General features: G+C 42.0%; 1 protein-coding gene across 3 annotated transcripts in view; it reads right to left on the reverse strand.

Annotated features, from left to right (window-relative positions):
• The window catches only part of mlpha (melanophilin a), a 29,388-nt gene that overhangs the window by 3,813 nt on the left and 2,385 nt on the right, over window positions 1-23,190 (reverse strand). For 2 of the 3 annotated variants that reach the window (XM_074627199.1, XM_074627201.1), the window contains 11 exons: window positions 22,186-22,299; window positions 11,951-12,172; window positions 11,411-11,523; window positions 10,998-11,042; window positions 9,053-9,111; window positions 8,873-8,962; window positions 8,688-8,775; window positions 8,417-8,610; window positions 6,946-7,023; window positions 6,560-6,793; window positions 2,087-2,257 (listed from right to left, as the gene is read on the reverse strand). In XM_074627199.1, coding sequence (XP_074483300.1) covers window positions 2,087-2,257; window positions 6,560-6,793; window positions 6,946-7,023; window positions 8,417-8,610; window positions 8,688-8,775; window positions 8,873-8,962; window positions 9,053-9,111; window positions 10,998-11,042; window positions 11,411-11,523; window positions 11,951-12,172; window positions 22,186-22,295 — 1,404 coding nt within the window. In that variant the 5' untranslated portion in view covers window positions 22,296-22,299. The remainder of the gene's footprint in view (window positions 1-2,086; window positions 2,258-6,559; window positions 6,794-6,945; window positions 7,024-8,416; window positions 8,611-8,687; window positions 8,776-8,872; window positions 8,963-9,052; window positions 9,112-10,997; window positions 11,043-11,410; window positions 11,524-11,950; window positions 12,173-22,185; window positions 22,300-23,190) is intronic. The other variant, XM_074627200.1, reaches the window with a different exon arrangement.

Here is a 23,190-nt window from a genome sequence, read left to right on the forward strand (position 1 = left end):
GTATGTATGTTTGTATGTTCTGTATGTTCCTGAGTTCTGTATGTTGCGTATGTTCTGTATGTTCCGGATGTATGTTCCGTATGTATGTTTGTATGTTCTGTATGTTCCTGAGTTCTGTATGTTGCGTATGTTCTGTATGTTCCTGAGTTCTGTATGTTGCGTATGTTCTGTATGTTCCGGATGTATGTTCCGTATGTATGTTTGTATGTTCTGTATGTTCCTGAGTTCCGTATATTGCGTATGTTCTGTATGTTCCTGAGTTCTGTATGTTGCGTATGTTCTGTATGTTCCGGATGTATGTTCTGTATGTATGTTCTGTATGTTGCGTATGTTCTGTATGTTCCGGATGTATGTTCCGTATGTATGTTTGTATGTTCTGTATGTTCCTGAGTTCCGTATATTGCGTATGTTCTGTATGTTCCGGATGTATGTTCCGTATGTATGTATGTATGTTCTGTATGTTCCTGAGTTCTGTATGTTGCGTATGTTCTGTATGTTCCGGATGTATGTTCTGTATGTATGTTCTGTATGTTGCGTATGTTCTGTATGTTCCGGATGTATGTTCCGTATGTATGTTTGTATGTTCTGTATGTTCCTGAGTTCCGTATATTGCGTATGTTCTGTATGTTCCGGATGTATGTTCCGTATGTATGTATGTATGTTCTGTATGTTCCTGAGTTCTGTATGTTGCGTATGTTCTGTATGTTCCGGATGTATGTTCCGTATGTTCCGTATGTTGCGTATGTTCTGTATGTATGTTCCCTATGTTTCGTATGTTCCGTATGTTCCGTATGTATGTATGTATGTTCTGTATGTTCCTGAGTTCCGTATATTGCGTATGTTCTGTATGTTCCGGATGTATGTTCTGTATGTATGTTCTGTATGTTGCGTATGTTCTGTATGTTCCGGATGTATGTTCCGTATGTATGTTTGTATGTTCTGTATGTTCCTGAGTTCCGTATATTGCGTATGTTCTGTATGTTCCGGATGTATGTTCCGTATGTATGTATGTATGTTCTGTATGTTCCTGAGTTCTGTATGTTGCGTATGTTCTGTATGTTCCGGATGTATGTTCTGTATGTATGTTCTGTATGTTGCGTATGTTCTGTATGTTCCGGATGTATGTTCCGTATGTATGTTTGTATGTTCTGTATGTTCCTGAGTTCCGTATATTGCGTATGTTCTGTATGTTCCGGATGTATGTTCCGTATGTATGTATGTATGTTCTGTATGTTCCTGAGTTCTGTATGTTGCGTATGTTCTGTATGTTCCGGATGTATGTTCCGTATGTTCCGTATGTTGCGTATGTTCTGTATGTATGTTCCCTATGTTTCGTATGTTTCGTATGTTCCGTATGTATGTATGTATGTTCTGTATGTTCCTGAGTTCCGTATATTGCGTATGTTCTGTATGTTCCGGATGTATGTTCCGTATGTATGTATGTATGTTCTGTATGTTCCTGAGTTCCGTATATTGCGTATGTTCTGTATGTTCCGGATGTATGTTCCGTATGTATGTATGTATGTTCTGTATGTTCCTGAGTTCTGTATGTTGCGTATGTTCTGTATGTTCCGGATGTATGTTCTGTATGTATGTTCTGTATGTTCTGTATGTTCCGTATGTTCCGTATGTTGCGTATGTTCTGTATGTATGTTCTGTATGTTCTGTATGTTCCGTATGTTCTGTATGTATGTTCCGTATGTTCCCTATGTTTCGTATGTTTCGTATGTTCCGTATGTTTCGTATGTTCTGTATGTATGTTCTGTATGTTCTGTATGTATGTTCCGTATGTTCCGTATGTTGCGTATGTTCTGTATGTATGTTCCGTATGTTTCGTATGTTCCGTATGTTCCGTATGTTTCGTATGTATGTTCTGTATGTTCTGTATGTTCCGTAGATACTCGGCCCTGTTTGAGACAGACTGGAGACGGGAGCAGCCGGGAGGGTTAAAGCCAGTCCAGAAGTTTCCATCATGCTTCAGACGAGGCGGGTGGGGCGGGGGGCCGGCTTAGTTTGAACTTGAGATACAGAGAGGTTAGGGGTGAGAGGGGGGGCGAGGCGTGCAGTTCATGTGTTTGAAGCTTACATTTTCCTCAAGTTCCCTGAACGCATCATCTGCTTGCTTAATGTCAGTCCCTACTAAGTGAGATCTGGCGACTGGCTCTGAGAGGCCGTACTCGACCATTGCGTTTTCTGTGGCATTAATGGTCCTCAGGACCTCAGTGGTGAGGTCACAGAGGGCGGCGGCGGTCGATCTCTGAAAGCCATGTAGAGGGACAGATGTTAGCAGCTGGAAAACAACACCTGCTCCTGCAGCAGCTACCGGCCGGGACGCACCCACGACACCAGAGTCTGGATGCAGCGAGCAGCGGTGAGTCACGTTTAGAGGGAAACGTATTATCTGCCGGATTACGGGTTAGCGTTGTAAATCCAAAAAAAGAACTACTTAATTAGGTTAAGACTACGCGGTACAGCGTACAGACTACGCAGCATACAGAGACGTACAGACGACACGGCGTACACACTACTGATTATGCGGTGTACAGACTACGCGGTGTACAGACTACGCGGTGTACAGACTACGCGGTGTACAGACTACGCGGTGTACAGACCACGCAGCGTACAGACTACTGATTACGCGGCTACAGACTACAGACTACGCGGCGTACAGACTACGCGGCATACAGACTACAGACTTTGCGGCGTACAGAAAACTGATTACGCGGCGTACAGACTACGCGGTGTGCAGACTTCTGATTACGCGGCGTACAGACTACAGACTATGAGGCGTACAGACTTCAGACTACGCGGTGTACAGACTACTGATTACGCAGCGTACAGACTACAGTCTACGCGGCGTACAGACTACAGACTTTGCGGCGTAAAGACTACTGATTACGTGGCATACAGACTACGCGGTGTGCAGACTTCTGATTACGTGGCGTGCAGACTACTGATTACGCGGTGTACAGACTACTGATTACGCGGCATACAGACTACGCGGTGTGCAGACTTCTGATTACGCGGCGTACAGACTACAGACTACGAGGCGTACAGACTACTGATTACGCAGCGTACAGACTACAGACTATGCAGCGTACAGACTACAGACTATGCGGTGTACAGACTACGCGGTGTACAGACTACGCGTGTACAGACCACGCAGCGTACAGACTACTGATTACGCGGCATACAGACTACAGACTACACGGCGTACACACTACTGATTATGCGCCATACAGACTACGCGGTGTACAGACTACGCGGTGTACAGACCACGCAGCGTACAGACTACTGATTACGCGGCTACAGACTACGCGGCGTACAGACTACAGACTACGCGGCATACAGACTACAGACTTTGCGGCGTACAGAAAACTGATTACGCGGCGTACAGACTACGCGGTGTGCAGACTTCTGATTACGCAGCGTACAGACTACAGACTATGAGGCGTACAGACTTCAGACTATGCGGTGTACAGACTACTGATTACGCAGCGTACAGACTACAGTCTACGCGGCGTACAGACTACAGACTTTGCGGCGTAAAGACTACTGATTATGCGGCATACAGACTACGCGATGTGCAGACTTCTGATTACGTGGCGTACAGACTACTGATTACGCGGCGTATAGACTACGCGGTGTGCAGACTTCTGATTACGCGGCGTACAGACTACAGACTACGAGGCGTACAGACTACTGATTACGCGGCGTACAGACTACAGACTATGCAGCGTAGACTATGCGGTGTACAGACTACGCGGTGTACAGACTACGCGGTGTACAGACCACGCAGCGTACAGACTACTGATTACGCGGCTACAGACTACGCGGCGTACAGACTACAGACTACGCGGCATACAGACTACAGACTTTGCGGCGTACAGAAAACTGATTACGCGGCGTACAGACTACGCGGTGTGCAGACTTCTGATTACGCAGCGTACAGACTACAGACTATGAGGCGTACAGACTTCAGACTACGCGGTGTACAGACTACTGATTACGCAGCGTACAGACTACAGTCTACGCGGCGTACAGACTACAGACTTTGCGGCGTAAAGACTACTGATTACGCGGCATACAGACTAAGCGGTGTGCAGACTTCTGATTACGCGGCGTACAGACTACGCGGCGTACAGGCTACTGATTACGCGGCGTACAGACTACAGACTACGAGGCGTACAGACTACTGATTACGCAGCGTACAGACTACAGACTAAGAGGCGTACTGATTACGCGGCGTACAGACTACGCGGCATACAGACTACGCGGCATACAGACTACAGACCATTCGGCGTACAGACTACTGATTACGCGGCGTACAGACTACGCGGCGTACAGACTACGCGGCGTACAGACTACGCGGCGTACAGACTACTGATTACGCGGCGTACAGACTACAGACTACGAGGCGTACAGACTACTGATTACGCAGCGTACAGACTACAGACTAAGAGGCGTACAGACTACGCGGCGTACAGACTACGCGGCGTACAGACTACTGACTACGCGGCGTGCAGACTACTGACTACGCGGTGTACAGACTACAGACTACGCGGCGTACAGACTACGCGGCGTACAGACTACGCGGCGTACAGACTACGCGGCGTACAGACTACGCGGCGTACAGACCACACGGCGTACAGACTACTGATTTTGCGGCGTACAGACTACTTATTACGCGGCGTACAGACTACGCGGCGTGCAGACTTCTGATTACGCGGCGTACAGACTACGAGGCGTACAGACTACAGACCGCAGCGTACAGACTACTGATTACGCGGCGTACAAACTACAGACTACGTGGCGTACAGACTACACACTAAGCGGCGTACAGACCACGCGGTGTACAGACTACTGATTATGCGGCGAACAGACTACAGACTATGCGGCGTACAGACTACCCACTACGCGGCGTACAGACCAGGCAGCGTACAGACTACTGATACGCGACGTACAGACTACAGACTTTGTGGCTTACAGACTACTGATTACGCGGCGTACAGACTACCCGGCGTACAGACTACTGATTACGCGGCGTACAGACTACAGACTACGAGGCGTACAGACTACAGACTACGCGGCGTACAGACTACAGACCACGCGGCGTACAGACCAGGCAGCGTACAGACTACTGATACGCGACGTACAGACTACAGACTTTGTGGCTTACAGACTACTGATTACGCGGCGTACAGACTACCCGGCGTACAGACTACTGATTACGCGGCGTACAGACTACAGACTACGAGGCGTACAGACTACAGACTACGCGGCGTACAGACTACAGACCACGCGGCGTACAGACTACTGATTACGCGGCGTACAGACCACAGACAACGCGGCGTACAGACCACGCGGCGTACAGACTACAGACTAAGCGGCGTACAGACTACTGACTACGCGGCGTACAGACTACGCAGCGCACAGACCACGCGGCGTACAGACCACGCAGCGTACAGACCTCGCGCTGTTGTTATTGAACGCTTTGGACATTATTGTTTTAGGTAAAAAAAAAACGTAATGCGCGTTAGAAAAGACTACTGATTACGCGGCGTACAGACTACAGACTACAGACTACAGACTACAGACTACGCGGCGTACAGACTACCCACTACGCGGCGTACAGACCAGGCAGCGTACAGACTACTGATACGCGACGAACAGACTACCCGGCGTACAGACTACTGATTACGTGGCGTACAGACTACAGACTACGAGGCGTACAGACTACAGACTACGCGGCGTACAGACTACAGACCACGCGGCGTACAGACTACTGGTTACGCGGCGTACAGACCACAGACAACGCGGCGTACAGACCACGCGGCGTACAGACTACAGACTAAGCGGCGTACAGACTACTGACTACGCGGCGTACAGACTATGCAGCGCACAGACCACGCGGCGTACAGACCTCGCGCTGTTGTTATTGAACGCTTCGGACATTATTGTTTTAGGTAAAAAAAAAACGTAATGCGCGTTAGAAAAGATGAAACTTAATTAGTGATGCAGTTCGTTTTTGTTGGAACATAATTTTTAGGAGACCAAGCTGCAAAAGTGATGCCAGAATATGAAGTCAAAGGTTTATTCGGTGAGAGAAGTCAAATTTAAATATAAATATATATTTAATATATATTATATTTATATATTTATTAGTTGAGTTTAGTTTGAACAAGATCGTAACTTAAGCAACGAGATGTAGTAATCTATGAGAAGAAAAATATGTTAAAGATATTATAATATTATATTCCAGGTGATCTTGGTGAGTGTGTCATTGATTTCTGGACACAAACTGAAGGTAAACACCACAGAAGAAGAGATGTGCTGCAGGTGTGTGGATCCAGGCAGGTAGCTGCTGACTAACGCAGGAGGCAGCCTGTTAGTGAGGAGGCAGTCATGCAGTTTAATCTACGTATATATATAGAATATATATAGAATATTTATAATATCATATGTGTCAGATATCAGCTCCATCTCTTCGTCTCTACCAGATAAAAGTGACGGAACCCTCCCGGTTCCCTTTAGGTCTCCGTCCGGACCTCCGTCTTACCTTCTGAGCCTCGGTTGGCATCTCGTCGCTGGATGAGCTCAGTTCTTTGTCCTTCAGAGAGTCCAGAGTGACCGCCGGGCCACCCCGGCTGCCGCTCACACCTTTACCCCCGGAGAACGACTTCTTCCCGCCCTCGTCGTCCGACGACAGGTTCTTATCGCTCAGGTTCCCCGCCAGCTCGCTCAGCTTCCTCCTCAGCTTCTCCTCCTCGTTCGGACCCGACGCCGCCGCCGTCTGCAGGAAGACATGGACAGGAAATAGATTTATTATTATTTTATTCTATAATGTATTATTATTTGATAAAACTCATGCCTGAGGCCGGCTCTAGCACTTTTGGTGGGACTGAATTGGACTGAATTGGACTGAATTTGATGATCTGGTCTCACCTCGTCAGGACCCATCTTCTCCTCCAGGCGGTTCAGCAGACTCTCGATGGCCGACATGCGTTTGTTCAGCTCGTTCATCTGTTAAAACAAGAGAAACAGAGGATCACTCTTTCACACCAATGACCAGGGTTGGACCAGGGTTCGACTAGGGTTGGACCAGGGTTGGACCAAGGTTGGACTAGGGTTGGATTAGGGTTGGACTAAGGTTGGACCAGGGTTGGACTACGGTTGGACTACGGTTGGACCAGGGTTGGACCAGGGTTGGACCAGGGTTGGACTATGGTTGGACTACGGTTGGACCAGAGTTGGACCAGGGTTGGACTAGGGTTGGACCAGGGTTCGACTAGGGTTGGACCAGGGTTGGACCAAGGTTGGACTAGGGTTGGATTAGGGTTGGACTAAGGTTGGACCAAGGTTGGACTACGGTTGGACTACGGTTGGACCAGGGTTGGACCAGGGTTGGACCAGGGTTGGACCAGGGTTCGACTAGGGTTGGACCAGGGTTGGACCAAGGTTGGACTAGGGTTGGATTAGGGTTGGACTAAGGTTGGACCAGGGTTGGACTACGGTTGGACTACGGTTGGACCAGGGTTGGACCAGGGTTGGACCAGGGTTGGACTATGGTTGGACTACGGTTGGACCAGAGTTGGACCAGGGTTGGACTAGGGTTGGACTAGGGTTGGACCAGGGTTGGACTACGGTTGGACCAGGGTTGGACTAGGGTTGGACCAGGGTAGAACTAAAGTTGGACCAGGGTTGGACTAGGGTTGGACTACGGTTGGACCAGGGTTGGACTAGGGTTGAACTAAGGTTGGACCAGGGTTGGACTAAGGTTGGACCAGGGTTGGACTACGGTTGGACCAGGGTAGAACTAAAGTTGGACCAGGGTTGGACTAGGGTTGGACCAGGGTTGGACTAGGGTTGAACTAAGGTTGGACCAGGGTTGGACTAAGGTTGGACCAGGGTTAGACCAGGGTTGGACTAGGGTTGGACCAGGGTTGGACTAGGCTTGAACTAAGGTTGGACCAGGGTTGGACTAAGGTTGGACCAGGGTTGGACTAGGCTTGGACTAAGGTTGGACCAGGGTTGGACTAGGGTTGGACTAAGGTTGGACCAGGGTTGGACTACGGTTGGACCAGGGTTGGACCAGGGTTGGACTAAGGTTGGATTAGGGTTGGACCAGGGTTGGACTAAGGTTGGATTAGGGTTGGACCAGGGTTGGACCAGGGTTGGACTACGGTTGGACCAGGGTTGGGCTAAGGTTGGACCAGGGTTGGACCAGGGTTAGACTACGGTTGGACCAGGGTTGGACTACGGTTGGACTACGGTTGGACCAGGGTTGGACTACGGTTGGACTAGAGTTGGACTAGGGTTGGACCAGGGTTGGACTACGGTTGGACTACGGTTGGACCAGGGTTGGACCAGGGTTGGACTACGGTTGGACCAGGGTTGGACCAGGGTTTGTCCTTACGGGCGGGGCTTGGCCCAGGTTCTCCTGGGAGGACGCTCTGCTGTTTCGGCGGCGGTGGGGGGGTTGTTGGTACACGGGGGGGTACCTCGGGTACTCGTCCTCGTCGGAGGTGTCGACGTACTGCTGCCGAGCCACCGAGGAGCTGATCTTAGACAGCGAGCGAGTCCGGACCATCATGTTCTCACCGTAGTCGTCTGACAACACACACAGGTAAACTTCAAACCGGTGCTTTTATGTACTCTGCGTGTACTGTGTGTACTTGTACACGTACCAGGTCTCATGGCGTATCCGGCCAGACTCTTCCTGCGGTTGGCTCGGTGGTTGTCCACGTCGTACCTGTAGCTTCGATCCTCCTGAATCTGTTGCACCAAACACATTCAGAACTTTATTAACATTATTGTGTATTTAAGGCGGTTCCCACCGTTACACGTCACACTGCGAGTGTTGTAGTCGTACCTGTACAGACGGTCGGCGTGAATACGGGAAGTATTCCTCGGGGTCAAAGTCCAGAGGATGAACTGACAGCAGCCGTTTGTTCTTCCTCATCTGACGGAGACGAAGAAATAAAGAGTTAAAATCTGTATGTTTCACGTCTGATTCACCATCAGCAGATTTCTAGTTGAAGTTTGGTGTTACCACTTTGTAGCGCTGAACATCGGCCTCTCCGTGGTCGTCCTCGGCACCGTTATACATGTCTGAAGGTACAAATACAACAATTTTACACATCTATGGGTACAAATAAAATACTTTTAAACCTCTACAGGTACAAATAAAACAATTTTAAACATCTACAGGTACAAATACAACAATTTTAAACGTATACAGCTACAAATACAACAATTTTACACTTCTACGGGTACAAATACAAGACTTTTATACATCTACAGGTACAAATACAACAACTTTAAACGTTTACAGCTACAAATACAACAATTTTAAACATCTACAGGTACAAATACGAGACTTTTAAACCTCTACAGGTACAAATACGAGACCTTTACACCTCTACAGGTACAAATATGAGACTTTTACATCTCTACAAGTACAAATACGAGACCTTTACACCTCTACAGGTACGAATACAAGACTTTTACACCTCTACAGGAACAAATACGAGACTTTTAAACCTCTACAGGTACAAATACGAGACCTTTACACCTCTACAGGTACAAATACGAGATCTTACACCTCTACAGGTACAAATACGAGACCTTTACACCTCTACAGGTACAAATACGAGATCTTACACCTCTACAGATACAAATACGAGACTTTTAAACCTCTACAGGTACAAATACGAGACCTTTACACCTCTACAGGTACAAATACGAGACTTTTAAACCTCTACAGGTACAAATACGAGACCTTTACACCTCTACAGGTACAAATACGAGACTTTTAAACCTCTACAGGTACAAATACGAGACCTTTACACCTCTACAGGTACAAATACGAGATCTTACACCTCTACAGGTACAAATACGAGATCTTTACACCTCTACAGGTACAAATACGAGATCTTACACCTCTACAGATACAAATACGAGACTTTTAAACCTCTACAGGTACAAATACGAGACCTTTACACCTCTACAGGTACAAATACGAGACTTTTAAACCTCTACAGGTACAAATACGAGACCTTTACACCTCTACAGGTACAAATACGAGATCTTACACCTCTACAGGTACAAATACGAGACCTTTACACCTCTACAGGTACAAATACGAGATCTTACACCTCTACAGATACAAATACGAGACTTTTAAACCTCTACAGGTACAAATACGAGACCTTTACACCTCTACAGGTACAAATACGAGACTTTTAAACCTCTACAGGTACAAATACGAGACTTTTAAACCTCTACAGGTACAAATACGAGACCTTTACACCTCTACAGGTACAAATACGAGACTTTTAAACCTCTACAGGTACAAATACGAGACCTTTACACCTCTACAGGTACAAATACGAGACTTTTAAACCTCTACAGGTACAAATACGAGACCTTTACACCTCTACAGGTACAAATACGAGATCTTACACCTCTACAGGTACAAATACGAGACCTTTACACCTCTACAGGTACAAATACGAGATCTTACACCTCTACAGATACAAATACGAGACTTTTAAACCTCTACAGGTACAAATACGAGACCTTTACACCTCTACAGGTACAAATACGAGACTTTTAAACCTCTACAGGTACAAATACGAGACTTTTAAACCTCTACAGGTACAAATACGAGACCTTTACACCTCTACAGGTACAAATACGAGACTTTTAAACCTCTACAGGTACAAATACGAGACCTTTACACCTCTACAGGTACAAATACGAGATCTTACACCTCTACAGGTACAAATACGAGACCTTTACACCTCTACAGGTACAAATACGAGATCTTACACCTCTACAGATACAAATACGAGACTTTTAAACCTCTACAGGTACAAATACGAGACTTTTAAACCTCTACAGGTACAAATACGAGACTTTTAAACCTCTACAGGTACAAATACGAGACCTTACACCTCTACAGGTACAAATATGAGACTTTCATGTGAACTCACGGCTGCGGACGTCCGGCATACTCTGAGTGTCGTCATCACGACCACCTGAAGAAGAAAACACGTATTAGTACATCAATAATATGTCAACTGGACGACAAAAGAGAGGGATATAAATATATAAATATATAAATATATATATATATATATATAAATAAATAACGTGGTTTGGGTATATAACAAGAGATGTGAGGCATGAATGTGTGTATCCATTATGTGATATCGTTGTGAAACAGTTGAAAGGCGTTTTAACAGAGTCAGCTGGTGATGAGCAGCCTCAGTGTGACGCATCATGTGAGTCCAACAGCTGACGGTCTGATGACCACATGTGACTCCGTTAATAAAACACACACACAGGCGTGACCTCATCGGGTAGCGGTGATGTCACGGTGATGTCACGGTGGTGTCACACTCACCGTCTCCGTTCAGCCTCTTGTACAGTGACCTCATCACCTTGGCGCTGCCGAAGCGCTTGAAGCGATTCCTCACGTTGTCGTGGTACCAGCCGACAGTACCGATCTTCAGCACCCTGCAGCAATAAATACACAACAAATACTGCATTTATACACAGCAAATACTGCAGTTATACACAACAGCAAACTGCATTTATACACAACAAATACTGCATTTATACACAGCAAATACTGCATTTATACACAGCAACATACTGCATTTATACACAGCAAATACTGCAGTTATATACAGCAACATACTGCATTTATACACAGCAAATACTGCAGTTATATACAGCAACACACAGACATTTCATAGTGAACAAATATATTTTAAATATAGAAAAATAAATGCAAAAATAAATAAATAAAATTTAAAGTAAATCAAAATAAATAAATACAAAAATGTGTTATTAATAAATGTATTTTAAATATATAAAAATACATAAATTACCTGTGAAGGTCTGAGGTCTACCTGAGGGGGTCTACCTGAGGGGGTCTCACCTGGTCATGCGGCAGTTGTCACACACCCAGCCGTGCTCCTTCTTGTTGTAGCGGCTGCAGGACTTGCAGGTGTAGAGGTGACAGTCCAGACACTGACGCTTGCTGTTCACCAGGAACTTGAAGGGCTGAAGGCAGCGGATGCAGTGAGAGTCCGACAGGTGAGTCTGAGAACCCAGCAGCTCCCGCTTGGTGTCCTCCTTCTCGATCTTCGTCTTCAGGTCGCTGCCAGAACCACAACCACAACCAGAACCAGAGAGAACAGAGAGTTAGAACTACACTACATCTACTACCAGAACTACAGTACATCTACTACCAGAACTACACTACATCTACTACCAGAACTACAGTACATCTACTACCAGAACTACAGTACATCTACTACCAGAACTACAGTACATCTACTACCGGAACTACACTACATCTACTACCAGAACTACAGTACATCTACTACCAGAACTACAGTACATCTACTACCAGAACTACAGTACATCTACTACCAGAACTACACTACATCTACTACCAGAACTACAATACATCTACTACCAGAACTACAGTACATCTACTACCAGAACTACAGTACATCTACTACCAGAACTACACTACATCTACTACCAGAACTACACTACATCTACTACCAGAACTACAGTACATCTACTACCAGAACTACAATACATCTACTACCAGAACTACACTACATCTACTACCAGAACTACAGTACATCTACTACCAGAACTACACTACATTTACTACCAGAACTACAGTACATCTACTACCAGAACTACAGTACATCTACTACCAGAACTACACTACATCTACTACCAGAACTACACTACATCTACTACCAGAACTACACTACATCTACTACCAGAACTACAGTACATCTATTACCGGAACTACACTACATTTACTACCAGAACTACAGTACATCTACTACCAGAACTACAGTACATCTACTACCGGAACTACACTACATCTACTACCAGAACTACACTACATCTACTACCAGAACTACACTACATTTACTACCAGAACTACAGTACATCTACTACCAGAACTACACTACATTTACTACCAGAACTACACTACATCTACTACCAGAACTACAGTACATCTACTACCAGAACTACACTACATCTACTACCAGAACTACAGTACATCTACTACCGGAACTACACTACATCTACTACCAGAACTACACTACATTTACTACCAGAACTACACTACATTTACTACCAGAACTACAGTACATCTACTACCAGAACTACAGTACATCTACTACCGGAACTACACTACATCTACTACCAGAACTACACTACATTTACTACCAGAACTACACTACATTTACTACCAGAACTACAGTACATCTACTACCGGAACTACACTACATCTACTACCAGAACTACAGTACATCTACTACCAGAACTACAGTACATCTACTACCAGAACTACACTACATCTACTACCAGAACTACAGTACATCTACTACCAGAACTACAATACATCTACTACCAGAACTACAGTACATCTACTACCAGAACTACAGTACATCTACTACCAGAACTACAGTACATCTACTACCAGAACTACAGTACATGTACTACCAGAACTACACTACATCTACTACCAGAACTACAGTACATCTACTACCAGAACTACAGTACATCTACTACCAGAACTACAGTACATCTACTACCAGAACTACAGTACATCTACTACCAGAACTACAGTACATCTACTACCAGAACTACACTACATCTACTACCAGAACTACAGTACATCTACTACCAGAACTACAGTACATCTACTACCAGAACTACAGTACATCTACTACCAGAACTACAGTACATCTACTACCAGAACTACAGTACATCTACTACCAGAACTACAGTACATCTACTACCAGAACTACAGTACATCTACTACCAGAACTACACTACATCTACTACCAGAACTACAGTACATCTACTACCAGAACTACAGTACATCTACTACCAGAACTACAGTACATCTACTACCAGAACTACACTACATCTACTACCAGAACTACACTACATCTACTACCAGAACTACACTACATCTACTACCAGAACTACAGTACATTTACTACCAGAACTACAGTACATCTACTACCAGAACTACAGTACATCTACTACCAGAACTACAGTACATCTACTACCAGAACTACAGTACATCTACTACCAGAACTACACTACATTTACTACCAGAACTACACTACATCTACTACCAGAACTACACTACATTTACTACCAGAACTACAATACATCTACTACCAGAACTACAATACATCTACTACCAGAACTACAGTACATCTACTACCAGAACTACAGTACATCTACTACCAGAACTACAGTACATCTACTACCAGAACTACAGTACATCTACTACCAGAACTACAGTACATCTACTACCAGAACTACACTACATTTACTACCAGAACTACAATACATCTACTACCAGAACTACAATACATCTACTACCAGAACTACAGTACATCTACTACCAGAACTACAGTACATCTACTACCAGAACTACAGTACATCTACTACCAGAACTACACTACATCTACTACCAGAACTACAGTACATCTACTACCAGAACTACAGTACATCTACTACCAGAACTACAGTACATCTACTACCAGAACTACAGTACATCTACTACCAGAACTACACTACATCTACTACCAGAACTACAGTACATCTACTACCAGAACTACAGTACATCTACTACCAGAACTACAGTACATCTACTACCAGAACTACAGTACATCTACTACCAGAACTACAATACATCTACTACCAGAACTACACTACATCTACTACCAGAACTACAGTACATCTACTACCAGAACTACAGTACATCTACTACCAGAACTACAGTACATCTACTACCAGAACTACACTACATCTACTACCAGAACTACAGTACATTTACTACCAGAACTACACTACATTTACTACCAGAACTACAATACATCTACTACCAGAACTACAGTACATCTACTACCAGAACTACAGTACATCTACTACCAGAACTACAGTACATCTACTACCAGAACTACACTACATCTACTACCAGAACTACAGTACATTTACTACCAGAACTACACTACATTTACTACCAGAACTACAATACATCTACTACCAGAACTACAGTACATCTACTACCAGAACTACACTACATCTACTACCAGAACTACAGTACATCTACTACCAGAACTACACTACATCTACTACCAGAACTACAGTACATCTACTACCAGAACTACACTACATCTACTACCAGAACTACAGTACATCTACTACCAGAACTACACTACATCTACTACCAGAACTACAGTACATCTACTACCAGAACTACAGTACATCTACTACCAGAACTACAGTACATCTACTACCAGAACTACACTACATCTACTACCAGAACTACAGTACATTTACTACCAGAACTACACTACATTTACTACCAGAACTACAATACATCTACTACCAGAACTACAGTACATCTACTACCAGAACTACAGTACATCTACTACCAGAACTACAGTACATCTACTACCAGAACTACAGTACATCTACTACCAGAACTACAGTACATCTACTACCAGAACTACACTACATCTACTACCAGAACTACAATACATCTACTACCAGAACTACACTACATCTACTACCAGAACTACAGTACATCTACTACCAGAACTACAGTACATCTACTACCAGAACTACAGTACATCTACTACCAGAACTACAATACATCTACTACCAGAACTACAGTACATCTACTACCAGAACTACAGTACATCTACTACCAGAACTACAGTACATCTACTACCAGAACTACAGTACATCTACTACCAGAACTACAGTACATCTACTACCAGAACTACACTACATCTACTACCAGAACTACAGTACATCTACTACCAGAACTACAGTACATCTACTACCGGAACTACACTACATCTACTACCAGAACTACAGTACATCTACTACCAGAACTACAGTACATCTACTACCAGAACTACACTACATCTACTACCAGAACTACACTACATCTACTACCAGAACTACACTACATCTACTACCAGAACTACAGTACATCTACTACCGGAACTACACTACATCTACTACCAGAACTACACTACATTTACTACCAGAACTACACTACATTTACTACCAGAACTACACTACATCTACTACCAGAACTACAATACATCTACTACCAGAACTACACTACATTTACTACCAGAACTACAGTACATCTACTACCAGAACTACACTACATGTACTACCAGAACTACAGTACATCTACTACCAGAACTACACTACATCTACTACCAGTACTACAGTACATCTACTACCAGAACTACAGTACATCTACTACCAGAACTACAGTACATCTACTACCAGAACTACAGTACATCTACTACCAGAACTACACTACATCTACTACCAGAACTACACTACATTTACTACCAGAACTACACTACATCTACTACCAGAACTACACTACATGTACTACCAGAACTACAGTACATCTACTACCAGAACTACAGTACATCTACTACCGGAACTACACTACATCTACTACCAGAACTACAGTACATCTACTACCAGAACTACAGTACATCTACTACCAGAACTACACTACATCTACTACCAGAACTACACTACATCTACTACCAGAACTACAGTACATTTACTACCAGAACTACACTACATTTACTACCAGAACTACACTACATCTACTACCAGAACTACAATACATCTACTACCAGAACTACACTACATTTACTACCAGAACTACAGTACATCTACTACCAGAACTACACTACATGTACTACCAGAACTACAGTACATCTACTACCAGAACTACACTACATCTACTACCAGTACTACAGTACATCTACTACCAGAACTACAGTACATCTACTACCAGAACTACAGTACATCTACTACCAGAACTACAGTACATCTACTACCAGAACTACACTACATCTACTACCAGAACTACAATACATCTACTACCAGAACTACACTACATGTACTACCAGAACTACAGTACATGTACTACCAGAACTACAGTACATGTACTACGTGTGAGGAGGTGGTGATGTCACCCTGATATGAGATCAGTGTGAATGTTTCTCAGTAACGTTAAATGTTGGTTATTGTTGGTCTGTAAATTGAATTTTCACAGTGAAATCAGATTATCAGCGTTCACACACAATTCATTCATTCATTCATTCAGTCACACTGAACACTGAAGCTGCTTCTGTTCCTGAATACTCAGGGATCAGTGGTACTGCACTGGAACAAGTATTCACATCCTTCACTGCAGTAAAAGTACTAGTACCACACTGTGAAAACACTCCACTACAAGTAAAAGTACTTCATTCAAAATCTTACTCAACTAAAAGTACTAATACCACCCTGTGAAAACACTGTATATAGTAGTAGCAATAGTAGCTGTAGTTCTAGTAGTAGATACTGTAGTTCTAGTAATAGTTTTTGTAATAGATCTAGTAGTAGATATACTGTAGTTCCAGTGGTAGATACTATTGTTCTAGTAGTAGTAGTAGTAGTTTTAGTTCTAGTAGTAGTAGTAGTTTTAGTTCTAGTAGTAGATATTGTTCTAGTAGTAGCAGTAGTAGTAGTTCTAGTACTAGATATTGTTTTAGTAGTAGTAGTAGTTTTAGTTCTAGTAGTAGTTCTAGTAGTAGATATTGTTTTAGTAGTAGTAGTAGTTTTAGTTCTAGTAGTAGTTCTAGTAGTAGATATTGTTTTAGTAGTAGTAGTAGTAGTTCTAGTAGTAGTTCTAGTAGTAGATATTGTTTTAGTAGTAGTAGTAGTAGTTCTAGTAGTAGATATTGTTTTAGTAGTAGTAGTAGTAGTTCTAGTAGTAGATATTGTTTTAGGAGTAGTAGTAGTTTTAGTTCTAGTAGTAGTTCTAGTAGTAGATATTGTTTTAGTAGTAGTAGTAGTAGTTCTAGTAGTAGATATTGTTTTAGGAGTAGTAGTAGTAGTTCTAGTAGTAGATATTGTTTTAGTAGTAGTAGTAGTAGTTCTAGTAGTAGATATTGTTTTAGGAGTAGTAGTAGTAGTTGTTTTAGTTCTAGTAGTAGTTCGAGTACTAGATATTGTTCTAGTAGTAGTAGTAGTAGTAATAGTTTTAGTTCTAGTACTATATATGCAGTATTAGGAGTCAGAGTTCCTTTATGGTTAGAGAAAAAATTACAAGTACTTTGAATGTGTACTTCGGTACGGTACTTGAGTAAAAGTACTTGGTTCCATTGCACCGCTGCTTCTCTCAGAGGGGATACTGATGCTTTTAAAGTGAAGTATTTTAAAGTGAAGTACACGGACTCTGGTTAGAACAACAGTAAAGTCTCTCTAGGACTGAGTCTCTGAGTTTGCCCCTGGGGCTTATGGGAGTTGGAGTCTTTAGAGCGGAACACAGAGCGTCTTTGTGAGCTTCCTGTTGTTTCCTGCAGACTCTCGTCCGTGTGACCGAAACGTGACGGACTGAAACAACAACGACGTCTTTCACGCTCACATTCCTCCAAACTTCACATGAACCGGTCGCTTCACAGTAACACTTCGTTTTACATCCATATGTGTACATATTGTAATATACTGTATATATATATACACAGTATATTTACATATATGTATACAAATACCAATATCTGTTTTCACATATAATATAAACACTAGCACATACAGTATATATATATATATATATATATATATATATATATATATATTCTAAAATATGATTTTAATGTGTTCATGCCTTTGGAAAGTACTATTTAGTATTAAAATACTACTACCTGAATTATAGTATATCGACTAATACAACTACGATACATCTACTACTAAAATTACAGTATCTACTACTGGAACTACAGTACATCTACTACCAGAACTACACTACATTTACTACCAGAACTACAGTACATCTACTACCAGAACTACACTACATTTACTACCAGAACTACAGTACATCTACTACCAGAACTACAGTACATCTACTACCAGAACTACAATACATCTACTACCAGAACTACACTACATCTACTACCAGAACTACACTACATCTACTACCAGAACTACAGTACATCTATTACCGGAACTACAGTACATCTACTACCAGAACTACACTACATCTATTACCGGAACTACAGTACATCTACTACCAGAACTACAGTACATCTATTACCGGAACTACAGTACATCTACTACCAGAACTACAATACATCTACTACCAGAACTACACTACATCTACTACCAGAACTACACTACATCTACTACCAGAACTACAGTACATCTATTACCGGAACTACAGTACATCTACTACCAGAACTACACTACATTTACTACCAGAACTACAGTACATCTACTACCAGAACTACACTACATCTACTACCAGAACTACAGTACATCTACTACCAGAACTACAATACATCTACTACCAGAACTACACTACATCTACTACCAGAACTACACTACATCTACTACCAGAACTACACTACATCTACTACCAGAACTACAGTACATCTACTACCAGAACTACACTACATCTACTACCAGAACTACAGTACATCTACTACCAGAACTACACTACATCTACTACCAGAACTACAGTACATCTACTACCAGAACTACAATACATCTACTACCAGAACTACACTACATCTACTACCAGAACTACAGTACATCTACTACCAGAACTACAGTACATCTACTACCAGAACTACAGTACATCTACTACCAGAACTACACTACATCTACTACCAGAACTACACTACATCTACTACCAGAACTACAGTACATCTACTACCAGAACTACAATACATCTACTACCAGAACTACAGTACATCTACTACCAGAACTACAGTACATCTACTACCAGAACTACACTACATCTACTACCAGAACTACAGTACATCTACTACCAGAACTACACTACATCTACTACCAGAACTACACTATATCTACTACCAGAACTACAGTACATCTACTACCAGAACTACAGTACATCTACTACCAGAACTACAATACATCTACTACCAGAACTACAGTACATCTACTACCAGAACTACAGTACATCTACTACCAGAACTACACTACATCTACTACCAGAACTACACTACATCTACTACCAGAACTACAGTACATCTACTACCAGAACTACAATACATCTACTACCAGAACTACACTACATCTACTACCAGAACTACAGTACATCTACTACCAGAACTACACTACATTTACTACCAGAACTACAGTACATCTACTACCAGAACTACAGTACATCTACTACCAGAACTACACTACATCTACTACCAGAACTACACTACATCTACTACCAGAACTACACTACATCTACTACCAGAACTACAGTACATCTACTACCAGAACTACAGTACATCTACTACCAGAACTACAGTACATCTACTACCAGAACTACACTACATCTACTACCAGAACTACACTACATCTACTACCAGAACTACAGTACATCTACTACCAGAACTACAGTACATCTACTACCAGAACTACACTACATCTACTACCAGAACTACACTACATCTACTACCAGAACTACAGTACATCTACTACCAGAACTACAGTACATCTACTACCAGAACTACACTACATTTACTACCAGAACTACAGTACATCTACTACCAGAACTACAGTACATCTACTACCAGAACTACAGTACATCTACTACCAGAACTACACTACATCTACTACCAGAACTACACTACATCTACTACCAGAACTACACTACATCTACTACCAGAACTACAGTACATCTACTACCAGAACTACACTACATCTACTACCAGAACTACAATACATCTACTACCAGAACTACACTACATCTACTACCAGAACTACAGTACATCTACTACCAGAACTACAGTACATCTACTACCAGAACTACACTACATTTACTACCAGAACTACAGTACATCTACTACCAGAACTACACTACATTTACTACCAGAACTACAGTACATCTACTACCAGAACTACACTACATCTACTACCAGAACTACAGTACATCTACTACCAGAACTACACTACATCTACTACCAGAACTACACTACATCTACTACCAGAACTACAGTACATCTACTACCAGAACTACACTACATCTACTACCAGAACTACACTACATCTACTACCAGAACTACAGTACATCTACTACCAGAACTACACTACATCTACTACCAGAACTACACTACATCTACTACCAGAACTACAGTACATCTACTACCAGAACTACAGTACATCTACTACCAGAACTACAGTACATCTACTACCAGAACTACACTACATCTACTACCAGAACTACACTACATCTACTACCAGAACTACAGTACATCTACTACCAGAACTACAGTACATCTACTACCAGAACTACACTACATCTACTACCAGAACTACACTACATCTACTACCAGAACTACACTACATCTACTACCAGAACTACAGTACATCTACTACCAGAACTACACTACATCTACTACCAGAACTACAGTACATCTACTACCAGAACTACACTACATCTACTACCAGAACTACACTACATCTACTACCAGAACTACAGTACATCTACTACCAGAACTACACTACATCTACTACCAGAACTACACTACATCTACTACCAGAACTACACTACATCTACTACCAGAACTACAGTACATCTACTACCAGAACTACACTACATCTACTACCAGAACTACACTATATCTACTACCAGAACTACACTATATCTACTACCAGAACTACAGTACATCTACTACCAGAACTACAGTACATCTACTACCAGAACTACACTATATCTACTACCAGAACTACAGTACATCTACTACCAGAACTACAGTACATCTACTACCAGAACTACAGTACATCTACTACCAGAACTACAGTACATCTACTACCAGAACTACAGTACATCTACTACCAGAACTACAGTACATCTACTACCAGAACTACAGTACATCTACTACCAGAACTACAGTACATCTACTACCAGAACTACACTACATCTACTACCAGAACTACACTATATCTACTACCAGAACTACAGTACATCTACTACCAGAACTACACTACATCTACTACCAGAACTACAGTACATCTACTACCAGAACTACACTACATGTACTACCATATACAAATGTATGTTGTTACCCGAGTCGGTCCTCTTCCTTCTTCCGGAGGTTAAAGTCTCTCTGAATAACCTCCCAGACGTGTTTGGCCTCGTCGTCCGACAGACGCGACAGATCCAGTTTACGCTCCATGACGCTGAAATAAGACAACTTCGTCAGCAAATAATAGAATATAATAGAATACAATAGAATATTAGACCATCACCGTCAGCAGTGACTCGTGGGGTTCCTCAGGGTTCTACCGTAGGTCGTAACGTAAAACAACGTTACAATAAAGGTTTAATATTTTTAAAAGAAAGATTACAATATTTTGTGTGATATTTTCTGAGGAAAATTTGAATACTCATATTGCTTGAAATATTTTAAGAAAAACAACATATTTTTAGGAAAAAGTTTTAAGAAATAAATTTCCTGAGGAAATTCAATTTAATACTTCATAATACTTATAGAAAAAAAGTAGAAATATTTAAATATAATAACATATAATAAGAAAGAAGTGGTGATGTTATAAGAAAAAAAAAGTAGCAATATTTTTCTGAGTTAATAAAATGGAATACTTCATGAAAAAACTCATAATACTTAAAAAAAGTAGAAATATTTAAAGAGAAAAGTCACAAGATTTTAGGAAAATTGTTGACATATTTTTCTAAAGAAGTTGTAATATTAGAAGAAAAATAGTAGCAAAATTTTTGAGGAAATAAAAGAAAGTAGAAATGAACAAATATTTTGAGAGAAAAGTCGAACAATTTTAGGAAAATTGTTGACATATTTTTCTACAGAAGTCATAATGTTATAATTAATCTGCAGCTTAATTACTGCAAAGTTTTACTAAAAACAGGCAACGATCTCACATATATAAAAAAGTAGAGCAGTGAATTACATTATTTTCTTTACTTTTGTGATAAAACAAACAAAATAAAATGTTTCTTCTGGTTTATTTAGAGCTGCAGTCTGTATTCTATTTATTCTCTACGTCAGCGGTAATCCCTTAAATTAATTACAGCTTCACCAGTTCAGACCAGTTCAA

Source organism: Sebastes fasciatus, chromosome 24 (genome assembly GCF_043250625.1).
Source record: "Sebastes fasciatus isolate fSebFas1 chromosome 24, fSebFas1.pri, whole genome shotgun sequence".
Taxonomy (NCBI): Eukaryota; Metazoa; Chordata; class Actinopteri; order Perciformes; family Sebastidae; genus Sebastes; species Sebastes fasciatus.